This window comes from Amphibalanus amphitrite, unplaced genomic scaffold (assembly GCF_019059575.1).
Source record: "Amphibalanus amphitrite isolate SeventyFive unplaced genomic scaffold, NRLGWU_Aamphi_draft 000691F_arrow, whole genome shotgun sequence".
NCBI lineage: Eukaryota > Metazoa > Arthropoda > Thecostraca > Balanomorpha > Balanidae > Amphibalanus > Amphibalanus amphitrite.
In genome coordinates this window covers 189,328-213,350 of record NW_024882185.1, presented here as the reverse complement: position 1 = coordinate 213,350, position 24,023 = coordinate 189,328, and the positions used below count along the sequence as shown (strand labels likewise).

At 49.3% G+C, this 24,023-nt stretch overlaps 2 protein-coding genes across 3 annotated transcripts in view; one reads left to right on the top strand and one right to left on the bottom strand.

The window, feature by feature from the left end:
* Positions 1-4,200: 4,200 nt before the first annotated feature.
* LOC122364691 (protein O-linked-mannose beta-1,2-N-acetylglucosaminyltransferase 1-like) lies at positions 4,201-19,267 on the top strand. Its single transcript, XM_043335315.1, has 2 exons — positions 4,201-4,483; positions 16,308-19,267. The coding sequence occupies exons 1-2, from the start codon at positions 4,477-4,479 to the stop codon at positions 18,278-18,280; spliced, it is 1,980 nt and encodes a 659-aa protein (XP_043191250.1). The 5' UTR covers positions 4,201-4,476; the 3' UTR covers positions 18,281-19,267.
* LOC122364690 (vacuolar protein sorting-associated protein 35-like) overlaps positions 19,200-24,023 on the bottom strand; it is a 32,264-nt gene continuing 27,440 nt past the window's right edge. For both annotated transcript variants that reach the window (XM_043335314.1, XM_043335313.1), the window contains exons 13-16: positions 23,606-23,689; positions 20,900-21,049; positions 20,216-20,359; positions 19,200-19,938 (exon numbers count right to left, since the gene is read on the bottom strand). In XM_043335314.1, the coding sequence (XP_043191249.1) occupies positions 19,762-19,938; positions 20,216-20,359; positions 20,900-21,049; positions 23,606-23,689 (555 nt within the window). In that variant the 3' untranslated portion in view covers positions 19,200-19,761. The remainder of the gene's footprint in view (positions 19,939-20,215; positions 20,360-20,899; positions 21,050-23,605; positions 23,690-24,023) is intronic.

Sequence of the window (24,023 nt, the reverse complement as noted above, 5' to 3'; positions counted from 1 at the left end):
ATTTTACGCAAAAATATCAACTTTGAAATTTGACCTTTTTTGACCTGACCTTGACCTGACCTCCACCAGAAAGTGACCTAAACCGTACCTGATGGTCTTATTACCAACACCATTGAGTTGGAAATGAAAAACTGGCCATAAAACATGCATCGCATAACCTTAGTAAAGTTGGGTTCATGTGGTGACCCTTGGTGACCTTTGGTGACCTGACCTGTGACCTGACCTGGTATGACCAGTGACCTCTAACAGCAACATATCTACTAGGCAACTGACGCCCTATCGCTGATTCCCGACAAAATGCGTTTTCCTCGGTGTTATAGCGCATTCCCTAGAAGACCCGTGAACGGTGAAACATTTCATCTTTGACCTGACCTGTGACGTCATCGGTGACCCCGAGGTCAATAAAATTTGGTTTCCCTCGACAAATTTGACAGGCCTTTCGAACGCCGTTTGAATTTTTCGGATCCGTCCAGTAGTTTCGGAGATACGAGGGGGGGGGGCAAAAAATAGCCCCCCCCCCCACCAGGTCGCGTTATAAACAGACCCCACCAGGGCGCGGGTTAACCCTCGCATGTGTGCGGCGTTTGCCAGCTTCTAATGTGTGTGTGTGGGGGGGGGGCGGTTAGACCCCCCCCTTGCCGTTTGGCCCCTGATCGAGCTAGAGCTTCGCGGAAAAAACGAACGTGTTGCCCGTGACGAGAGGAAGCCGATGATACCCAATTTTAAGGTCCTAGGTCATTGGTTGACCTTCCAGGTCAGGTCAATGACCCAAAGTCGGGAAAATCGGGACCTGTTAGAAAGTCGTAAAGTGTGGCTTCTAAGGGTTTTTTTCGGGGTGCTGATCACGAATATCGTGTTAGTTTTGATCACAGATGATGTCTTTAAGCATTTAGACCAGGTCGGGTCAGGTCAGGTCAGGTCAACCAGTAGGCGTCGTGACGGGTATTCGTAGTACGTGCCAACCGCCTCTGACAGCTTCGTAACATGTTACGAAGTCACCAGAACTACTTCGTAAATGTTCAAATGGTTGCTAAATTCGAATTCAGCTCCAAAAACTAGCCTAGAAACATGTAAAACTCGAAAAAGTGAACCGAGGTCACCCGAGGTCACGAAAGGTCAATGACCTGACCTGACCTTCAGGTGACCTTGACACCCACCCTAATGTATGGGAGCAACATCAAATCACATGGTTGAACGTTTGAAACCACGAAAAGCTTGCAAACGCGCGGCTAATGCGAGCCGACATACGCGAAATCGCGATTCCGGCCAAACATGGTCTCGGAAAAGAGGTCACAGGTCAAAGGTCATTTGAGTCAGGGTCATGAAATTTTTAGGATAGGTGTCAAATTGATCAATGCGAGGGTACTGAAAGTTTCGTCGCGATCGGCCGCTTTTTACGCGAGTTATTCGCGAAAAAACATGGGGGGGGTGTCCATCCGACCCCCCCCCCCTACACATGCGAGGGTTAAGGATAGGTACTCAACTTCCGAGACTAATCGAACTGCATTATTAGTTTTATAATATTTTAAGTTAATTTAGAGTTAACTTATGAGTTTAGGTATCATGCTCAATCCAGGTATTTTCTATTATTTGAATTTAATCTATTTATTCAAATTGACATAAATTTATTCAACAGTGTCCGTAAATAATAAATGATAAAAATGAAAAAAAAATGCTTGGCCAATGCCAAGGACATTTAGGTAATACGGTACGGGCTGATTCAGGAGTATTGGCCATGGATAATAGCAATACGGGGCAAGAACAAGAAGAAATAACACGCTGTCCGGTACATCACCGTTCCTGTGCGTCTGAAGGTGGTGGCTGACCGGACAGCTGACTGGACGGCAGGCGCTGATGATGTGGCTGACCGACCCGATAGTCCAGCTGAGACGGCACGGGACCGGCCTGCCGGGGCTGCGCTGCTTTGGTGGGGCGCCATTACCGGCAGGACGACCACTCGGCGGTCGGTCACTCCTTCACAGCAGCAGTGTCCAGCACACGGGTACTGGCGGTCACACACACTCCACTGAACCAGTCCAACCCGTCTTTACACCTCACATCTGCCGCGGTCACAGCTCAGTGTCACTCCTCTGCAGCAGTCGGACGCACACTGCCGAGACCCAGCCCCTGACCCCTGACCCTCCCCTGCCCCCCCCCCGTCCCCCGCGCCGGCGGCGTTCGCCGGGTGTCGAATAACACCGCGCCGCTGCAGTCTGAAGAACAGCGGCCCCGCACAGGCGACGGACGAGGTGTCGGCTGGGCCTGACGTCTCGTATTACGATTGAGACACCATCCCCGGCCTTCGGAGTCTCCACACCGGCATGCATGGCTGCCAGCGAGTCCAGCTGTTTTCACACAAAGCATGTCTTGCTAATGCTGCCCTTTTGTGCTTTTGAGAAAAAGATCAGGTGGAGGTGCGCAATGTGCATCCGAACTCCGAATGCTTAAACCGTTTAATTAGCGCAGCATAGTTCGATTAGGTGTATAGCGTTCTAGGTTCGGAGAGTGCGTACTGCTGGGTAACTTACGTCGAACGATAAATGCGTAGGCCGTAGCTAGCGTATTTACAGTGTTGATAAGATCTGCTTATACACCTAGAATAACATTCCTTTCAAATGCCTCACCCAAAACAATGTGCCTTTTCATTCACCATCTCATAAAATAAACTCGTTGCCTTCGCAATAGAAACGATCTTTGCATGAGGTATACCTACCCGTGGATGATGAAAAATGTCTTCTTTTTTTCTTGAGTTGAAGCTATATATAGTGTACCTATACCTACTTATCTGCTCTGTTCGTAGATGGCGTACTGATATTACAAGCGGCACAGGTTGATAAACAAATAAACGACGGCGGGTTTTTGGCACACACCATATACCTATATCTTCTCCGCACACGTTTTTTTTTAATCTTAGGTTCAGATCATTCAGCGTCATGCTGCTATAGGCCTCTGTCACGTCAAGTGACTTATGCCTCAAGAAAATAATAAATTGCTCGCTACATTAATTCCGGTATTGGTGCTTTACAGCGCTTTATTTGGCGCTTTATACACCCTATGCTGAGGTTTTCAGAGCAATCGTTCAGTCGGTAAGTCGTCATCGTCACAATGACGATGACGATTAACCGACTGAACGATTGCTCTGAAAGTCTCAGCGACACTTTACGGTAAAGGGTGTATAAAGCGCCAAATATAGCGCCGTTAAGCACCAATACCGGAATCTCGATATTGGTGACCTGCGGCCATCTAAAGGCTCCGAAAAGACAATTGCTTATTTCACGGTTCCCTCTTTTCCATCATCAGGACATACAAATTCTTCTCCTGCACGCATCAGCCGACGGGCAACTTTATCCCATGCGGGAATGCCCGTAAAGAGCACGTCCGTAGCCGGGTGTGGCGAGTGCTGGTCGGCCTATCCTCTGGACGGCTCAGCCCCGGCGACTCAGCAGGGTGCTCGCCCAGACCAATGTCTTCCTCTAATTCCTATCATGCTTCCGGCCCTGAAATGGTCTCGTCAGACCGAAAGGCCTAACCCAACAAAACAAACAAATTACTTATTGAGCAAGCCCCAATGTTATCATACTGGAAATTCCATTAGGTACTACCTGGCGCGTGTCACGGTGTGAATATGAGCCACTAGCACCCCCGGCGCGGTCCAGGCTCGCGCCGCCAGTCTCTGGTCGGAGCTCAGAGACTGACCTGCCTCACTGACGGCGTGCGGGCGCAGGTCAGTCACCCCACCGCGCCGCCGCGCCGCCGCCGCGGCCGGCGCGAGGCCATGGGACGGCCGGCCCGCGGCTCCGGCGCCGTCAGCCCAGCCGCCGCGCCGCCCAGAAACAAAACCGTTCAGCTTTTACTCAAATTCATTCGTACTTATCTTAAGATAATATTATAACGGTACTACCATTCACATCCGGGGAGTGCAATTGTACGTATGGCTATGAAGGAGGAGCAAAACATTGGAACTCCAAATAGTACAATTGACTTTAAATAGCTTGAACTGAAATCAGTACCTACCATATTTTAAGTCTATAATTTGCATTCTCATTTTATCCCGGTTTGAATAAGGTTTACTGTATTGGTGAGCCGACGGATCGGGTCGGGCTGGGCCGCGCGGCCGGCGGAGAGGACGGATGGGGCGGGGAGGGGAGGGTCGGGAGGCTGCCACTGACCTCCGGCCGGAGACGCCGCCGAGAGGAGCTCAGAGGAGCCCAGAGGAGCCCGGCCCGCGGACCGAGCCGTACCGCCGTGTCAGTGACGGCCGCAGGTGCGCCAGCCGCCGGTCGGGGCAGGACGAGCGGGGTCAGAGTGCAGAGTCCCAACCGCTGGACAGAGGGACCCGCCGGTGACCGTGTGAGTGCACAGTGAGAGCTGCAGCTGACAGCGGGCCATGGCCGGCCCCGCCGACTGGTGACCGGTCCGTCACGGGACTCTCCAGCAGGCTGGCCCCGACAGGCAGCTAGGCCTCTCTCGCACAACATGCCCGGTGAGTAGGCATCACGCTCATACACCCAACCCTCCTAACAGTGTTCTTTTACCTTCTTCCTGGTGTTCATTTAGAAGCGCGAGTAATTTAAGCGGGGAAGGGACTAAATTAACTTTCCTCAAGTGCTCAGATATGTACTGTGCAATTACACCGCTAACGGTGTTAATATTTGTGTGTGTGTGTGTCATAAATATTGAAGCATGCTGAGAGTAGCACACTTACAAAATGACTAAGCACAAGGCAGTCAACTTCGTTTAACGGGCAATTTAGCACTGAGGACCGAATTTGTGGCATTGGTGATCAGTTTGGGATCAGACAGGATTTTCCGCATTCTGTCAGCGTTATAGACCTACGATTCACCGACTGAGTTTGAATGGTCTCCAGACTCAGAGCCGTTAACGGTTAATTACGCTTACTTGAATCTTAAAGATATGGGGAGAACCGTCTAGGACTGAGGACATGGCAAATATGTGCCACTGCACTTTATTAGTTGTTCAGCCCGCGCCGTGCTAGCGGTCTGAATTTTCCATGCAGCAGTGCCTTGGGGGAGGGCTTTTCACGCCCCCCCCCCCTCCCCCGGCTAATTCGGCTCCTGGGCCACGTAGCGACACGCGGTAAGCGGTATTCGAAAGAACGTAAAAATGAAAAAGGCAGTACTCCGATCATGTTTAGGTCAGGTCACCAGATGTCATCACAGATCAAATTTGGCCTATTTCAACATTTCTTGACAAACCAGCGTATAACTCCGGCAGTCAATAGAGCTGCGCGCCGCGAAAATGCGCATTCGTTAGCTCTCTTACCAACGCTATGTCTGGAGGAAGCTCTCCGCCAAAATCTGAATAAGCTCTCAGCATTGACCTAAGATCACCGTTTTAGCCTCCGAAGGGCAAAAGCGCTTAAAATAACCTTAAAAAAAACTTTGTATGTATAACTTAGAACTCAATAAAGGCACGGCATTGCTTTTGGTAGCATCGCCCTCATCTCGTCGAGTCGCGTGGAATGAAATGTAGTTCGACCTCAAAATACTATTTCTAAAAGTTGACCTAAGATCAACTCAATGTCATGACCTGACCGGAAAAGGCTATGTTGTATATCAGACGTCAGTCGATCCGTATCGTTGAGCTGAATACATATGTAAAAGGTGTTTTAATCGCTTTATGTGGGTCTCTATCACAGGCTAATGTCATTTCATGACCTGAGATGACCTCAGGGACATAAAGAGGGGTCATGGGTGGAAATAGTTTTGTTTTTGCTCCCGACGGGCTACAGCCCTAGTCGGGGTAGGGGGAAGTTACTAGCTGGCAATTAGCCAGATCTTCCGTTTTACTTTCACGTTTTACGGCCCTATGTTATTCCGGCCCAAGGCAATATCAAGAGCAAAGTTTACGTTAGACCGGCTCATGTGACTTCCGGCGGAAGCAAGTGCAAGGGAAAGCCAGAAAGGGTGCCAGAGTGGCTATGCCGACTCCGAGAGGGATTTTGAGTACTTACATGTCTTGCTGCTGTAACTTGATGCTGAAATGTGGTAGTGTTGTAATGTGTGCTGTTGTTGTGTTGTGAGTTCCACCAGGAAAGTCCTAACTAGAAAAACCTGGTGCCTGTCTTTGAGGGCAGAACCTATGCGCTTTTGCCAAATTGCACAGGAAAAATCCCTTTGCTTTGATTCTGATTTGGTGTGTCATGTTCACCTGTCACCCACGTCCGTGAAGTTAGCGTCGTATTCCGCGACGGATTCAGCGTCGAGTCCGAATTTCAACTAAACCCAACCTATCCGATGCAGTTTGGGACGCTGATTCCGAATATCGTATTCATTTCAAATTTCAAGGTCATATTCAAGGTCAAATCACGGATTGAAATTGAGACCCCGATTTTTCCTACACCGATCGTCCGATCCGATTTCTGAAGATCGCATTCGAAAGCTAGGGTCAGAATCTCGAATTCCCTAATATATACCTTATTAAAAATACTTGACCTTCAAGGTCAAATAACGGATTGAAATTTTGAGTCCCGCTATTTTTTCTACACCGATCGTCCGATCCAATTTCTGATAGTCGCATTCGATAGTTAGGGTCAGAATCTCGAGTTCCCTAATATATACCTTATTAAAAATATTTGACCTTAAAGGTCAAATCACGGATTGAAATTTTGAGTCCCCCTATTTTTTCTACACCGATCGTCCGATCCAATTTCTGATGGTCGCATTCGATAGTTAGGGTCAGAATCTCGAGTTCCCTAATATATACCTTATTAAAAAAATTTAACCTTAAAGGTCAAATCACGGATTGAAATTTTGAGTCCCCCGATTTTTTCTACACCGATCGTCCAATCCGATTTCTGAAGGTCGCATTCGATAGCTAGGGTCAGAATCTCGAATTCCTTAATATGTACCTTATTAAAAATATTTGACCTTAAAGGTCAAATCACGGATTGAAATTTTGCGTCCCCCTATTTTTTCTACACCGATCGTCCGATCCAATTTCTGATGGTCGCATACGATAGCTAGGGTCAGAATCTCGAGTTCCCTAATATATTCCTTATTAAAAATATTAGACCTTAAAGGTCAAATCACGGATTGAAATTTTGAGTCCTTCTATTTTTTCTACACCGATCGTCTGATCCAATTTCTGATGGTCGCATTCGATAGTTAGGGTCAGAATCTCGAGTTCCCTAATATATACCTTATTAAAAATATTTGACCTTAAAGGTCAAATCACGGATATTCGACCTGAAAGATCACATCACGGATTGAAATTTTGAGTCCCCCGATTTTTTCTACACCGATCGTCCGATCCGATTTCTGAAGGTCGCATTCGATAGCTAGGGTCAGAATCTCGAATTCCTTAGTATATACCTTATTAAAAATATTTGACCTTAAAGGTCAAATCACGGATTGAAATTTTGAGTCCCCATATTTTTTCTACACCGATCGTCCAATCCAATTTCTGATGGTCGCATTCGATACCTAGGGTCAGAATCTCGAATTCCTTAATATACACCTTATTAAAAATATTTGACCTTAAAGGTCAAATCATGGATATTCGACCTTAAAGGTCACATCACGGATTGAAATATTGAGTCCCCCGATTTTTTCTACACCGATCGTCTGATCCGATTTCTGAAGGTCGCATTCGAAAGCTAGGGTCAAAATCTCGAATTCCCTAATATATACCTTATTAAAAATATTTGACCTTCAAGGTCAAATCACGGATTGAAATTTTGAGTCCCCCTATTTTTTCTACACCGATCGTCCGATCCAATTTCTGAAGGTCGCATTCGATAGCTAGGGTCAGAATCTCGAGTTCCCTAATATATACCTTATTAAAAATATTTGACCTTAAAGGTCAAATCACGGATTGAAATTTTGAGTCCACCTATTTTTTCTACACCGATCGTCCAATCCAATTTCTGATGGTCGTATTCGATAGCGAGGGTCAGAATCTCGAGTTTCCTAATATATACCTTATTAAAAATATTTGACCTTAAAGGTCAAATCACGGATATTGGACCTTAAAGGTCACATCACGGATTGAAATTTTGAGTCCCCCGATTTTTTCTACACCGATCGTCCGATCCAATTTCTGAAGGTCGCATTCGATAGCTAGGGTCAGAATCTCGAATTCCCTAATATATACCTTATTAAAAATATTTGATTACCGTATATATTATATAATATTATATTATATAAATATTTGATATTTGATTTGACCGTTATTTGACCTTTAAGGTCAAATATTTTTAATAAGGTATATAATAGGGAACTCGAGATTCTGACCCTCGCTATCGAATACGACCATCAGAAATTGGATTGGACGATCGGTGTAGAAAAAATAGGGGGACTCAAAATTTCAATCCGTGATTTGACCTTTAAGGTCAAATATGTTTAATAAGGTATATATTAGGGAACTCGAGATTCAGACCCTAACTATCGAATGCGACCATCAGAAATTGGATCGGACGATCGGTGTAGAAAAAATAGGGGGACTCAAAATTTCAATCCGTTATTTGACCTTTAAGGTCAAATATTTTTAATAAGGTATATAATAGGGAACTCGAGATTCTGACCCTCGCTATCGAATACGACCATCAGAAATTGGATTGGACGATCGGTGTAGAAAAAATAGGGGGACTCAAAATTTCAATCCGTGATTTGACCTTTAAGGTCAAATATTTTTAATAAGGTATATATTAGGGAACTCGAGATTCTGACCCTAACTATCGAAGGCGACCATCAGAAATTGGATCGGACGATCGGTGAAAAATAGGGGGCCTCAAAATTTCAATCCGTGATTTGACCTTTAAGGTCAAATATTTTTAATAAGGTATATATTAGGGAACTCGAGATTCTGACCCTAGCTATCGAATGCGACCATCAGAAATTGGATCGGACGATCGGTGTAGAAAAAATAGGGGGACTCAAAATTTCAATCCGTTATTTGACCTTTAAGGTCAAATATTTTTAATAAGGTATATATGAGGGAATTCGAGATTCTGACCCTAGCTATTGAATGCGACCTTCAGAAATTGGATCGGACGATCGGTGTAGAAAAAAATAGGGGGACTCAAAATTTCAATCCGTGATTTGACCTTGAAGGTCAAATATTTTTAATAAGGTATATATTAGGGAATTCGAGATTCTGACCCTAGCTTTCGAATGCGACCTTCAGAAATCGGATCGGACGATCGGTGTAGAAAAAATCGGGGGACTCAAAATTTCAATCCGTGATGTGACCTTTAAGGTCGAATATCCATGATTTGACCTTTAAGGTCAAATATTTTTAATAAGGTGTATATTAAGGAATTCGAGATTCTGACCCTAGGTATCGAATGCGACCATCAGAAATTGGATTGGACGATCGGTGTAGAAAAAATATGGGGACTCAAAATTTCAATCCGTGATTTGACCTTTAAGGTCAAATATTTTTAATAAGGTATATACAAAGGAATTCGAGATTCTGACCCTAGCTATCGAATGCGACCTTCAGAAATCGGATCGGACGATCGGTGTAGAAAAAATCGGGGGACTCAAAATTTCAATCCGTGATGTGATCTTTCAGGTCGAATATCCGTGATTTGACCTTTAAGGTCAAATATTTTTAATAAGGTATATAATAGGGAACTCGAGATTCTGACCCTAACTATCGAATACGACCATCAGAAATTGGATCAGACGATCGGTGTAGAAAAAATAGGGGGACTCAAAATTTCAATCCGTGATTTGACCTTTAAGGTCAAATATTTTTAATAAGGTATATATTAGGGAACTCGAGATTCTGACCCTAACTATCGAATGCGACCATCAGAAATTGGATCGGACGATCGGTGTAGAAACAATAGGGGGACTCAAAATTTCAATCCGTATTTTGACCTTTAAGGTCAAATATTTTTAATAAGGTATATATTAGGGAATTCGAGATTCTGACCCTAGCTATCGAATGCGACCTTCAGAAATTGGATCGGACGATCGGTGTAGAAAAAATAGGGGGACTTAAAATTTCAATCCGTGATTTGACCTTTAAGGTCAAATATTTTTAATAAGATATATATTAGGGAACTCGAGATTCTTACCCTCGCTATCGAATACGACCATCAGAAATTGGATTGGACGATCGGTGTAGAAAAAATAGGGGGACTCAAAATTTCAATCCGTGATTTGACCTTTAAGGTCAAATATTTTTAATAAGGTATATATTAGGGAACTCGAGATTCTGACCCTAACTATCGAATGCGACCATCAGAAATTGGATCGGACGATCGGTGTAGAAACAATAGGGGGACTCAAAATTTCAATCCGTATTTTGACCTTTAAGGTCAAATATTTTTAATAAGGTATATATTAGGGAATTCGAGATTCTGACCCTAGCTATCGAATGCGACCATCAGAAATTGGATCGGACGATCGGTGTAGAAAAAATAGGGGGACTCAAAATTTCAATCCGTGATTTGACCTTGAAGGTCAAATATTTTTAATAAGGTATATATTAGGGAATTCGAGATTCTGACCCTAGCTTTCGAATGCGACCTTAAGAAATCGGATCGGACGATCGGTGTAGAAAAAATCGGGGGACTCAAAATTTCAATCCGTGATGTGACCTTTAAGGTCGAATATCCATGATTTGACCTTTAAGGTCAAATATTTTTAATAAGGTGTATATTAAGGAATTCGAGATTCTGACCCTAGGTATCGAATGCGACCATCAGAAATTGGATTGGACGATCGGTGTAGAAAAAATATGGGGACTCAAAATTTCAATCCGTGATTTGACCTTTAAGGTCAAATATTTTTAATAAGGTATATACTAAGGAATTCGAGATTCTGACCCTAGCTATCGAATGCGACCTTCAGAAATCGGATCGGACGATCGGTGTAGAAAAAATCGGGGGACTCAAAATTTCAATCCGTGATGTGATCTTTCAGGTCGAATATCCGTGATTTGACCTTTAAGGTCAAATATTTTTAATAAGGTATATATTAGGGAACTCGAGATTCTGACCCTAACTATCGAATGCGACCATCAGAAATTGGATCAGACGATCGGTGTAGAAAAAATAGGGGGACTCAAAATTTCAATCCGTGATTTGACCTTTAAGGTCTAATATTTTTAATAGGGAATATATTAGGGAACTCGAGATTCTGACCCTAGCTATCGAATGCGACCATCAGAAATTGGATCGGACGATCGGTGTAGAAAAAATAGGGGGACTCAAAATTTCAATCCGTGATTTGACCTTTAAGGTCAAATATTTTTAATAAGATACATATTAAGGAATTCGAGATTCTGACCCTAGCTATCGAATGCGACCTTCAGAAATCGGATCGGACGATCGGTGTAGAAAAAATCGGGGGACTCAAAATTTCAATCCGTGATGTGACCTTTATGGTCGAATATCCGTGAGTTGACCTTTAAGGTCAAATATTTTTAATAAGGTATATATTAGGGAACTCGAATATTTGACCCTAGCTATCGAATGCTACCATCAGAAATTGGATCGGACGATCGGTGTAGAAAAAATAGGGGGACTTAAAATTTCAATCCGTGATTTGACCTTTAAGGTCAAATATTTTTAATAAGATATATATTAGGGAACTCGAGATTCTTACCCTAGCTATCGAATGCGACCATCAGAAATTGGATTGGACGATCGGTGTAGAAAAAATAGGGGGTCTCAATTTTTCAATCCGTTATTTGACCTTCAAGGTCAAATATTTTTAATAAGGTATATATTAGGGAACTCGAGATTCTGACCCTCCCTATCGAATACGACCATCAGAAATTGGATTGGACGATCGGTGTAGAAAAAATAGGGGACTCAAAATTTCAATCCGTGATTTGACCTTTAAGGTCAATTTTTTTTTAATAAGGTATATATTAGGGAACTCGAGATTCTGACCCTAACTATTGAATGCGACCATCAGAAATTGGATCGGACGATCGGTGTAGAAAAAATAGGGGGACTCAAAATTTCAATCCGTGATTTGACCTTTAAGGTCAAATATTTTTAATAAGGTATATATTAGGGAACTCAAAATTCTGACCCTAACTATCGAATGCGACCATCAGAAATTGGATCGGACGATCGGTGTAGAAAAAATAGGGGGACTCAAAATTTCAATCCGTGATTTGACCTTGAAGGTCAAGTATTTTTAATAAGGTATATATTAGGGAATTCGAGATTCTGACCCTAGCTTTCGAATGCGACCTTCAGAAATCGGATCGGACGATCGGTGTAGGAAAAATCGGGGTCTCAATTTCAATCCATGATTTGACCTTGAATATGACCTTGAAATTTGAAATGAATACGATATTCGGAATCAGCGTCCCAAACTGCATCGGATAGGTTGGGTTTAGTTGAAATTCGGACTCGACGCTGAATCCGTCGCGGAATACGACGCTAACTTCACGGACGTCTGTCACCCGACGTTTGAGAAAGGTTAGTTTGACCGTTTCGTCCAAAAGAGGAGTATCTCAATATCTCCTGTCGACTTATAATGAAGTCGAGGCTTAATATATACATTGACCTGACCTTAGGTCACCGTTATGAAAAGTCAAAGATATGCATTTTATACATATTGGTAGGTCAACTCTTATCGATCGCTGAAAGTTTAAAAGCGATCGTTTAGTCAGTGATGGTAGGTATGGCGACTGGCGAGCATTAGAGCTTTTTGTGAGGTAAGGTCACTTGACGGTAGTGACCTGACCTTAGACGACCTTGTTCTGAAATTTTCACATGTGCAAAAAAGTACGGTGTGATAAATAAGACATGCCAAAAAATGAGCCAAATGAATGTGTCAAATGAGCCATAGATTGATCCTAACCCTCGCCGGCCGAGGGGGGGGGGCGGGTGCCGCCCCCCCCCCATAGGGTTTTTTTCGCGATAGCTCCGAACACACTGGCGATAGAGAGCTGAAACTTGGCATACCTGACCTTTGATCCAAGCCGCATCTTTTGACACCAACCGCATTTTTGGGTCAGGTCAGGTCACTGACCTATGACGTCATAAGCGAACCTCTGCACGGTCTTCAGATGTCGCAACTTCGCAACGCCCTCACTGCCAGAGGAGATGTCACAGGGAAATGAAACTTGCAGGATCTAGTATCCATTATGAGTCTCACAACTTGTATATCTCGGATTTTTCCTAAAGGTCATATGAGGTCAGGTCATTTTCGTGACCTCACCATTATAAGTCAATGGGGAAAAATTCAAACTGCTATTCTGGCGCCGGGAACGATCTCCAACTATCTCAAGCACACAGAATCGTGATTTGATGCACTCCTTGCAAGGTTAGATGCGTCACTTTTGCAATGTTGACCTTGCGTGACGTCATTTATGACGTCATCAAGGTCATATTAGTTTTTCGTCAATAACTCTTGATCAAATTGAGCTAGCGAGTCGGGAAAGCCACCAATGGACTCAGGAAGACCTGCCGAATCGAATGATATGCGACATGACCCCTTTCGACCAACTTCGTGACCTTAGGGTGCTGACCTGACCTTGACCTGAGGTCAACACCCCAAGTTGACCTGACCCGAACAAAAAGTATATCATTCGACGCGCCTGAGCGAGGCGAACACGATGCTGCCAAAATTGCGGCTCTGCGGCCATTTTTTGCGAAGTTATTCACCAAAAACTGAACCGTACCTTGGGGCACTTGACCTGACCTCAGAAGTCACCGGTTGACCTAGGACCTTAAATTTGGGTACCAATCTCTGCGTCTCGTAACGGCGCACACGCTCGTTTTTTCCGCGACGCGCTAGCTCCACCAGGGGCGAAACGGCGAGGGGGGGGTCGTACCCGCCCCCCCCCCCCCCCCCCTTCGGCCGGCGCGTATGTAGAAAACCAATAGGTCCGGCGAGGGTTAAAACGTCGAGTTGAACATTAGACATAAAGGCCCATGACATGACCAAAACATGTTGGATATAAGCTATTCCGTAAAGACCCGTATCCGTTTGAGGCTTGAGAGTTATGGCACGATTCTCGTCCAAAACAGTCGCAGTTTAATGTTACCCTACTGATTTAAGATAAAGAAGCAGAAAATTGACCTGACCTTAATGATCAGTTCAATCGTCGTCGGTATGATAAATCGGAAATAGAAGTTTCATTTATCATGTTCCTATATCAACCGTTAAAACTTAACCCTATTAGTGGAAGGGGGGGGGGCTGTTTACGACCCCCCCTTGATATCTCGAGATCTAATGGGCCGATTCTCAAAATTCAAACGGCATTCGATTTCGCTCAACGTGATCTACATTTCTAAAAAATAAAAATTGAAAAAATGTCAATAAGGGGGTAGAGGGGGGTAAAAACGGGCAAATTGCAGATACATTTTAGACTGTTTATCACGGCCAGGTTTCTGAACCAATCTTAACGCAACTTTTGCCGATCGATAGAGAATGAACCAGGAATTCACATGGATCCTAAAAATATGCATTTTCAAAAATCATAGGCGGATACAGATCATTGAGATTGGAGGTACACAAAAACTATAGTAAATAAGGTTTTTGTTGGTACTGTTTCTAAAAAGGGTGGTAATGGTCTTGTTATGTTACAATTTTCTTATGAGAGAACGACTACAATTGTATTGGTCATGCATAGGCGGTGTCAGGGCACCTATGTTGGGAGGTAAAACATAACCCCCCTTTTTGGACGCCTGGATCCGCCTATTATAGCAAAAACGTGTCAAAAGAGGATGCACAATAACTTTGTATATGTTATCACATGATACCTTTCATTCACTGTTCGTAAAACTGGTGCAGCATCGTGATCTTCGCCCAAATGACTCGCTTCACGAATAGGACCCCCCAATTCCCAGTGCTCTGGAGCCGCCCCTGGTAAAGTTATGAACTTGAAATTTTCAGGGAATGTGCCCAATTTAGTTTTAGGAAAAGTCAGAAAATTTCAGCATCGTAGCTTCAGCGGTTTCGGAGATATTCCCGAAAAACCTGAGGGGTGGATGAAAACAACCCCCCTGCCACTAATAGGGTTAAGGCGATCTTAACCCGCGCACCGACGGGGGGGGGGCGGATATCCGCCCCCCCTGAGGTTTTTCGCGGATAGCGGGAAAACCGCGGCGCGTAGCGCCGCGAAATTTGGTATGACTATTCCCTCATCAATTTTACACATGGTGTGCAAGTTTGAACCTCCTAACTTTTAAGGTCAGGTCACCAGGTCACTTTGAATGACCCAACCTCAAGTCACTTTTTTGCAACTTTGTCACCGTGCCAGAGCTACAGTAGATGTCGGAGGCCTTTGAAAGTCGCAGGATGTTATAAGGTCATTAGTAGCTACAATTTGTATATCTCGGAATTTTGATGTCGGTGACCTAAGGTCAGGTCAATTTCGCGACCTCCCCATTATAAGTCAATGGGGGAAAAATCAACTCCCTGTTTTTACCACTAAAACGGGTCGGAATGGCCCCATATACCATACATGACTTCACATACGATCAACCTTCACTACCTTGAGGTCTGTTTTGCTGTTGGGCAGCTGTAAGGTCATGTGACGTCATCAAAGGTCACCAAAGGTTTTTTTTGCCAATAACTCCTTACAGGAATAAGATACAGCCGCGCGGATGGTCTCATTGTGTTCAGCTCGTCAAGACGCATCGAATGATATACATGATGACCTCGAGGTCACGTGACCTGAGGTCAACCTTTGACCTTGACCTTTCGAGGTCAACATATATATCATTCGATGCGGATTGACGAGAGGATCACGATGATGCCCTTAGTTTGTTCCTATCTTGACTACTTCGAAAGTTATTCGAGAAAAACCCTATCCATATCTAGCGCCGCCATTTTGACTTTTTCGACCCCTGTGACGTCATCTTTGACCTGACCTGAAAATGACCTTAGTAAAAATTGTAGACCTTGTCCGTGCGTATCCGATGCCGTTTACCGCTTGTCGCTATCTTGCTTCGTTCTCGAGATCTCAGGGGGGGGGCGGTCATCCGCCCCCCCCCCCCCGTCGGTACTAAGTTGGCGCAGACCCCCGTCGGTGCGCGGGTTAAGTCGGTGCAGCTATGGCGATCACGTATTTTTTTCTCGATGTTAAGACAGTTGACTTGACCCGGTGACCTGACCTCGAACGACTTGAATTTAATGCCTCCACAAAATGTGAGGAACAGTTACATCATAAATTGTGAGGAGAAAAACGGTGGCAGGTGGCGCCGTTTCACCATTTTTAAGCCTTAGATAAGGATGACAGGATGCGTAAAACGTTGACAGGCGGTGTCTGGTCTGGCCTTTCAGTGTGGAATGTGCTGCATGATTTTGGGCTCCGACTGCTGGGTCGCACGCTTTAATAATACACATTTACCCCTATTTCAGGTGCGGTCAGTAGGCAGTGCTGGGCCGGTTGCGTCCTCCTTCTGTCGCTGGTCGCGCTGTCCAATGGCGCGCCGCCGGCCGCCCCGACGACCAGCGAGGACGCGGCACTGCTGGCCGAGCTGGAGGGCACCGCGGCCGACCCGGACCTCTTCATCGAGGTGCTGTCCAGCCCGAGCTCGTGCCACGTGCGGGTGGACGGGCGCACCGTGCTCTACCGCCAGAAGCGGGACCCGCCCTCGGCGCAGACGGACACGGCCATGTGGGACCACACGCTGAACGGCATGTACGTGGTGTCGCTGCACCCCTCCACCGGCGCCAAGACCGGCGAGGCGTACGCGCGCGGCGACGAGCCAAACGCCGCGTTCGCTGCCATGGAGGAGTTTGTGAGGAGCGTGCAGCCGGGCCGGCTGCTGGTGCTCTGCGTGCTGGCAGAGGCCTCGCTGTCGCTGGACCGGCCGGCCGTGGCGCTGCTGCGCGCGCTCAACTCCAGCTACGCGCCCGACCTGCAGTACCGGTCGCTGTTCGGCATGGCGCTGGTGCGCGGCGGCCCGGTGCTCGCCGAGGGATACGTGCTCAACCTGGACGCCGTGCTGTTCTCTCCGCCGGGCGACCTCCGGATGACGGCGCGCGCGCCCCGGCCGCCCGCCGCCGCCGGCTGCCTCCGCGGACAGCGCGCCCGCTTCTGCGAGCTGCACGACGGCTACCGGGGCCTGTGCGACTGCGGCTCGCCGGCGTGGCTGCGCCTACAGCCGCGCCCGCTGCCCGGCGGCGGCCTGTTCCCGTACCCGATCGTCATTGTGGCCAGTAATCGACCCAAGTACCTGTTCCGCTGTCTGGCCTCGCTGCTGGCCAACCGCGGCCTGGACCGGCAGCGCGTGGTCGTGTTCGTGGACGGCGACTACGAGGAGGTGCGTCAGCTGCTGGATCTGCTGGACGTGCCGCTGCACCAGCACCAGGTGGAGCTGCCCACCAGCAACGCCGGCTCGCGGATCGGCGCCATCTACCGGTACACGGTGCAGCGGGCGCTCCAGATGTTCCCCGAGGCCGACAAGCTGGTGCTGCTGGAGGAGGACCTCGAGGTGGCGCCCGACTTCGTCAGCTTCTTCGATCAGACGCACCACCTGCTGGACGTCGACCCGAGTCTGTACTGCATCTCGGCCTGGAACGACCACGGCTACGAGCACACGGTGGGCGACCCGTCGCAGCTGTACCGCGTCGGCTTCCTGCCCGGCCTCGGCTGGATGCTGAAGCGCTCCTTCTTCTTGGAGGAGGTGCTGCCGCGCTGGCCGCCCGCCTGGAGCGAGTACGACTGGGACGTGCTGCTGCGGCTGGACCAGTTCCGGCGCGGCCGCGACTGCGTCATCCCCGACGTGTCGCGCACCTACCACTTCGGCTTCATCGGACAGCACGTCAACTCGGGCATGCAGTTCAAGATGTACTACGACCACGCGCTGAACCGCGACCCGGACGTCCGGCTGCGGAACGTGGACGACATGATCTACCACCGGTACGAGGCGCAGCTCATGGAGGAGATCAAACACGCCCGCATGATCGACGGCAGGACCTACAACAACGAGAGCAGCTGCGACGGCGTGCTGCCGCCAGAGCCCACCAACCACACCTACGTCATCTTCATCGTGATGGAGAACGCGCAGGACGTGCAGGCCTGGCAGAAGGTGTCCACCTGCCTGAACCTCTGGGACCTGGACGTGCGCGGCGACCACCGCGGCCTCTGGCGCTTCTGGTACCGCGGCAACCCCATCATGGTGATCGGCTCTCCGTACGCCGAGCTGAGCGCGTTCGCCGTCCACGAGCACGGCGAGGCGACCATCTGGGGCGGCCGGCGGTCGGCGCGCCAGGCGCGGCTGGGCCGCTGGCCGCCCGGTCTGCACCGCAGCCGCTCCAGCGACCGCACCGACCGGCTGCGGCTCTCCAGCGCCGCCGTCCGCCGCGCCCAGATGGATGTCCACTGAGCACAGATGGACGTCCACTGAGCGCAGATGGACGTTCACTGGGCGCAGATGGACGTCCACTGAGGGCCGATGGACGTTCACTGAGGGCCGATGGACGTACACTGAGCGCAGCGGGACGTCCACAGAGGGCCCACAGCAGGGGGACGTCCAGTGAGGACGGGTCACTGGTCAGACGCATCAGACGCAGCGTCCAACTACCAGGAGTGCCGTCTACGCAGGTTACTCGGCTCATGGAGAGTTCAGGAATCAGTGATATGAACAGTTTCTTCTTCAGGAAAGGTATACTTATTCATGACTTGTTGGATGTCTCTGCGAGAATGCTCAGGAAACATTGTCATTACTGGCAGCTTTCGTAGGAAATTGTAGTGATATGGTTGGCTACACCGGCAGCCAACATTACGATCCATGAATGCGTTAAATTGTTAATTAGTCCGCAGGGCGGCTCGGGAATCTCTGGTATCTCAGGATTACGCATACTTATCAAATACCTGCGAATGTATGGTGTGCTCAGGAACCCGGCGAATTGTTAGAAATCTTTGCAGGGAAAGCTCAGGAATATGTAGTTATCGCAACGAAAGTATCAGTTATATCGTTGATCGTTTGCTTACTCTGCACGGAGGGCTCAAGAATCTGTAGAAACTTCTGTGGAGATAGCCATCTCAGGAATGTTGCCATAATTATTGCCGCATCCCGCGCTCCCGGCTCGAGTTACCATGGGACTTGTGCCATCTGATGTTTTCTCCAGTATCCGCCGGCCGTCGTAAGGGGCTGTTGACGGCGCCTCTCTCAGCCTGCCCCGCAATATAGCGGGCGCGGACCGACCAGTGTCAACAGAAGCGGGCAGTGCAGGCCGCCTGGCGCCTCCTCTTACCGTTCTGCTCAATATAGAACCTTCGCTGGCCAAACGAAACGCAATGAGTGTACTTGGACATGCATCGTGTATATTGTAATATAAGTATCACCAAATATATCGCGTAGCGCCGGGGCCAGAGCAGTATTTCACCGGAATGGAAATAGTGCAGCCGTGTCACTAAACCAACACAACCAACGCAACTCATGCAGAGTTTCACGCATTCGCAAACTCAAGCCAACAATAAAGGCTATCGCCTTCAAGCTTACATGTGCATTACTATGCCTCAGGCACGGATGAAATAAAATGCCAAAAACAGAAGAAAACATTCCCACGTAGACCATGTAGATAACAATAAAGCTGAAATATTTCATAGCACATTACCGACATCACTACTGCACGTATTTCGTCACGGGCACTATTAACACCACGATAAGCCCATTGGTCCATCACAGCTGACCTCGCCCGCACTCGTAACTAACCGGCACAGATCGCGGACACAGTCAAAAGACCCCGGTCTCCACGCACTGCCGGGCCGCGACCATTGCACCAGTCCAGCGGGCGGGCGCCGCGCGCGGCCGCTGGCGGCGCGTCTCGGACGCTAGGGGCGCGTCCCGGCCGCCCGGCCGCCTCACTCGATGGTGAGTCCCTCGAAGGAGACTGCCGTCTCGGCGGCGGCCTTGGCGCGGATGTGTTGCAGCGTGTTGGTAAAGTGCTGGCTGATCTGGGCCGTCTCGTCGGACGGTTCCAGACTGGGTAGGTCCTCGCGGATTTTGTCCAGCAACTGGTTCACCATGTCCACCGTGATCTGAGGCGGACACAGCGCTCAGCGGTCCGGCCACAGGCGGAGACAGGACAGACACAGGGGAGAGGAACTGCACGATCCAGAGCGAGAACTTCACAGGACACAGGGGAGCTTATGAAGTGCCGTGTGTCAATCAACGATAGAAGGGAATAGTTAACGAGAAAACAAAGCTGTTAAGTGTGGTCCATATCACATGACGAACTATACAATAGTGTAAACCAAGGCTTGTCATGTCAGCAGAATAATGTTGATCTCAAACGAAGTGAGATGACTGGCTTACCTCTTGGTTTCCCTGGGCGTAGAAGTAGAAGTAGGAGTTGAGCAGTTCAACCATGAGCTGGCACTGGACCGACGGATCCATACATTGGCTAGCCACGCGCAGTCCCTTCTTCAGACACTCGAGCACCCGCTTCCCGTCCCGCAGCTGGGCGAGGGCCGGGCGGGCCGGTCAGTGAGGGCCGGGCGGGCCGGTCAGTGAGGGCGGGGCGGGGCGGGGCGGGGAGTGGGAAGGGGTTCAGTCGCCGAAAGCGGTGGAGCGGCATGCCAGTGCCAGGTATGTAATGAGCAGTTTCAGTTGGGGCGGGTATGGGACTGTCAAGGACGCATGGTCAATGGGTGCGATCACTTGGCGGCGACTTTGTTCGTTTATTTTCTAATCGAAAGGGGTTAAGGCAAGTAAGCAGTGAGAAAGCTCCCGACTTCTTCGGCAGCTAAAGACAATCACGTTACGTTTAATCAGCATTCACCGTACGACGTGTTATGGCTAAAACTTATTGCACCGCTATCTAATGCATCAAAACTCCGATTTGCCTGAAAGTCAACAGAGTTCCATTTGCGGATATCTATCCCTGCTGTTGCACTCCAGCCTCCTACAAGACAGCACACAACCACCGGTTCCCATCCGAGGTCCCTCCGTGGGCACCCCGCCCGCACGCACCCCCACCGGCCGGCGCGGCGGTCTCACCTCCGTGCCGTCCTGCTGCAGGCCCGACCAGAAGAGGTGCGCGCACGTGGTGATGCCGCGGCACTGGTCGGGCTTCTTGAGCAGTTTGCTGGCGGCCAGCGCACACTGGGTGCGCAGTGGTGCGTGGTTCTCCTCGCCGAAACACGACATCTGCAGCGCGCACCGACAAAAAGTCAGAAAACGAGTGTGCGCACCAGGTTTGTTAGCTTTTCAAAATGGCTACAACTGGGCCTCCTGTTATCCTGAAGGAAGAAAAACCGTCTTCGGATGGAACCCAAATCAGCTAACAGCGCATCTTGATTCGGGGTTGCAGATGTTTAGCACGGATTTTGCGGAGGTTTCCTGGAACTTAGGCAACACTGTTAAAAAAGTATGCTTGGGGTAGGTTTTGACGTTACATTTCTGTTTGTGAACCATGTTTGCTGAACATTCATGGCGTCGTCACTGTCAGGCAGTTCCGTTCGACAGTTTCCCGAGGGTGATCGGGACTTTGTCCCCTCGATATCACTGTTCACTAGGGAAGGTAATGTCAGAGTTACTTACTCCAAGTACCGGAAACAGGAGCCGAAGCCGTGTGCCCATTGTTGATGTGCACGCCCGAGTTGTCGCGGATTTCAGGACGGAAGATTCGGGAGAGCATTACCCCCCCCCCCCGCACACACCTGCCCCTCCCGACTCGCTCTCACAGCTCGGTGGCACCGATTACCGGTGCGGTCCGACACGCGGCATTAGCTCCGACAGACGATAATGCCGCGGGGCTGGATCGGCGCTCGGCCTGCCGGCTTACGGTCCACGTCACCCCGCCCCGCCGACCGGTGCGCCAGGCACCCGCAGACGCACGGCGACAGGTCGGCCCGGGCGGGCACGCGCCGGCAGCACTGCGAGCTATTACCCCCAGTCCGGGAGACGCCGCCGCCGCCCAGTCCGCGGCTATTAGCGGCAGAAGCGCCAAAACCGCCGGTCGGCCGCTGCCGCGGCTCGGGCGGACGTCATCCGTGGTACAGAGGTGTGTTTGTCCGCCGTATCCATGGCAGCCGCCGCCCGCCGGCTTCAGCCCAGAGGCGCACACAAAGGAAAATGATCTCAGATATACCATACACAGTTATGCAATACATCAAACCAATGACTGTGGAAGACCCTGCTGCTCAATCAGACGGTAAGGAAAAGTGGGAATCTGCTCGAATGGCGGAACAGAGGAGAAGCGAACTTCATCTGTGGCTGCTGGGCAGTGACCGGTTCCTACCCCACACTCACAGGGAATAAAATCGTATACGTCCAGCACAGCCCATCCAGCAGCAGTCGGCCGCTGTGTGCTGCCGGCGCGGCGGGCCTCTCTGACAGCCCAGTAGGCCGCGGCGTGCTGCAGGCGCGGCGGGTCCCTCTGACAGCCCAGCAGGCCGCTGTGTGCTGCCGGCGCGGCGGGCCTCTCTGAGAGCCCGGTCGGTGGCCGGCCACCCGACACCGGCCAGTGCCGTTTGTCATTTACTCGGTAATGAGTGGCGCGACTGCGGCGAGTCGCGTTCGGTGGCCAGCTCGGTTCGTCTCATCAGGGCGCCGCGCCGCCCCCGACCGGTGCCCAAGCGGTGCCCCTGCTCTCCGGCGGCACCACGCCGTATCCACGGCAACCGTTACCGGGCACCGCCAGCCCGGCCGAACTGCCGGTGACGCGCGCCCCTCCCTCTGTTGTCACCGGTACGACCGAATGGTGCATTATTCCATACTGCCAATAGCGCGCGAGGTCCCGAGTCCCTTCCGATGACTGACGGTGGATTGAAATCAAAGGCTGGAATGGTATGAGGCGTCGGCAAGGTGCTCAGTGTCCAGGGAAGGTGTGGCGACATCTCTTCAATATTGCACGTAACTGACAGGGACAGCACTAGCGACCAGCAACACACCATCAGGCCAAAGGTGCATTGTCGGCGCCGCCAGCCACTACTCGTTGCAGCACCAGCTCGGAGGTGCAGCGCCGGCAGCACCAGCCGCCCGCCACCTTACACCGCAGGTGACGGGCTCGGCCTCGGGCCCGGTCTCGGCACGGGACCGGCCTCGGCGCCCGCTCGGCCTGGGTGTCTACCCACGAGACCCCTTGTAAGACGCCAGTCGCTAGTTGTGGCAGTAGGCTGACTATGGGACCCGAAACACGCACCACCAGTCACAGCTAAAGAGAGCACCGCACCCTAACACTCCAATATCGTGGCAATGGTGCAATGTTCGCCAGTTGAAATGAGCCAGGCAACAAATTGTGATGTCACATCTGCATCCTAGCATACCGGCCAGACTGAACCAGTCTGGCATCTGAGGAACTCTGGATCTGGGGCCAGACACGGCTTCATGGTGTCCAATCACAGGATCCCATGGAGCAGATGGCAGAAAAGGAGGAACCGAGGAAAGAGGACGGAAAAGGGAAGGGAGAGATAGAATAAAAAGAGAAAAGCAAAAGGAGTGAGACTTGAGGATAAAATGTAGAAGATAAAAAGAACATAAAATGGAAAAAGAAAATAGAAAAAGAGAAACGAAAATAAAAGAGAAAAAGAAACAGGAAAAGGGACAAAATAGTGATAAGATAAAAAGAAACATAACAGTGCGCTTGAGTGTCAATAAGGACGTTGCAGTGTCGATATGACCACAACTGACCTGTTTGGGCAGCGTTACAGTGTCGATATGTGACTGATCTGTGCGAGCACTGTCGATACGCCTGTAACTGACCTGTTTGAGCGTGCCGATGATGAGGGTGATGGCTGCCAGCTGCGCCTTACTATCCGATATCTCCTCCTCGTATAAGGTGAACGCCTGCCGACGGAGACGGAGGGAGAAGTCAGCGAGGGAAGCACGGCCGAAACAGGAGAGCACCGCACCGCCTCAGCACGTCTGCGGCCTGACGCAGTGCCACAGGCCGCCGGGGCGCCTGGATTTCCACACACTGCCTCGGGAGGGGGAAACGTGTATATGAGTTGATATTTCTTGAACCGTCATTGTATGCGGGAGCAAAATTTGCAAAAACCAGTTTGCCAACCAGTGCCGCAAAATCTTATCTACAGCATTTTAGGCGCAATTTCAAAAAGTTAAAGACCAAATTCAAAACGTTCATGTGCATTTTGAATGTAAACTTTTTGAATTTGGTCTT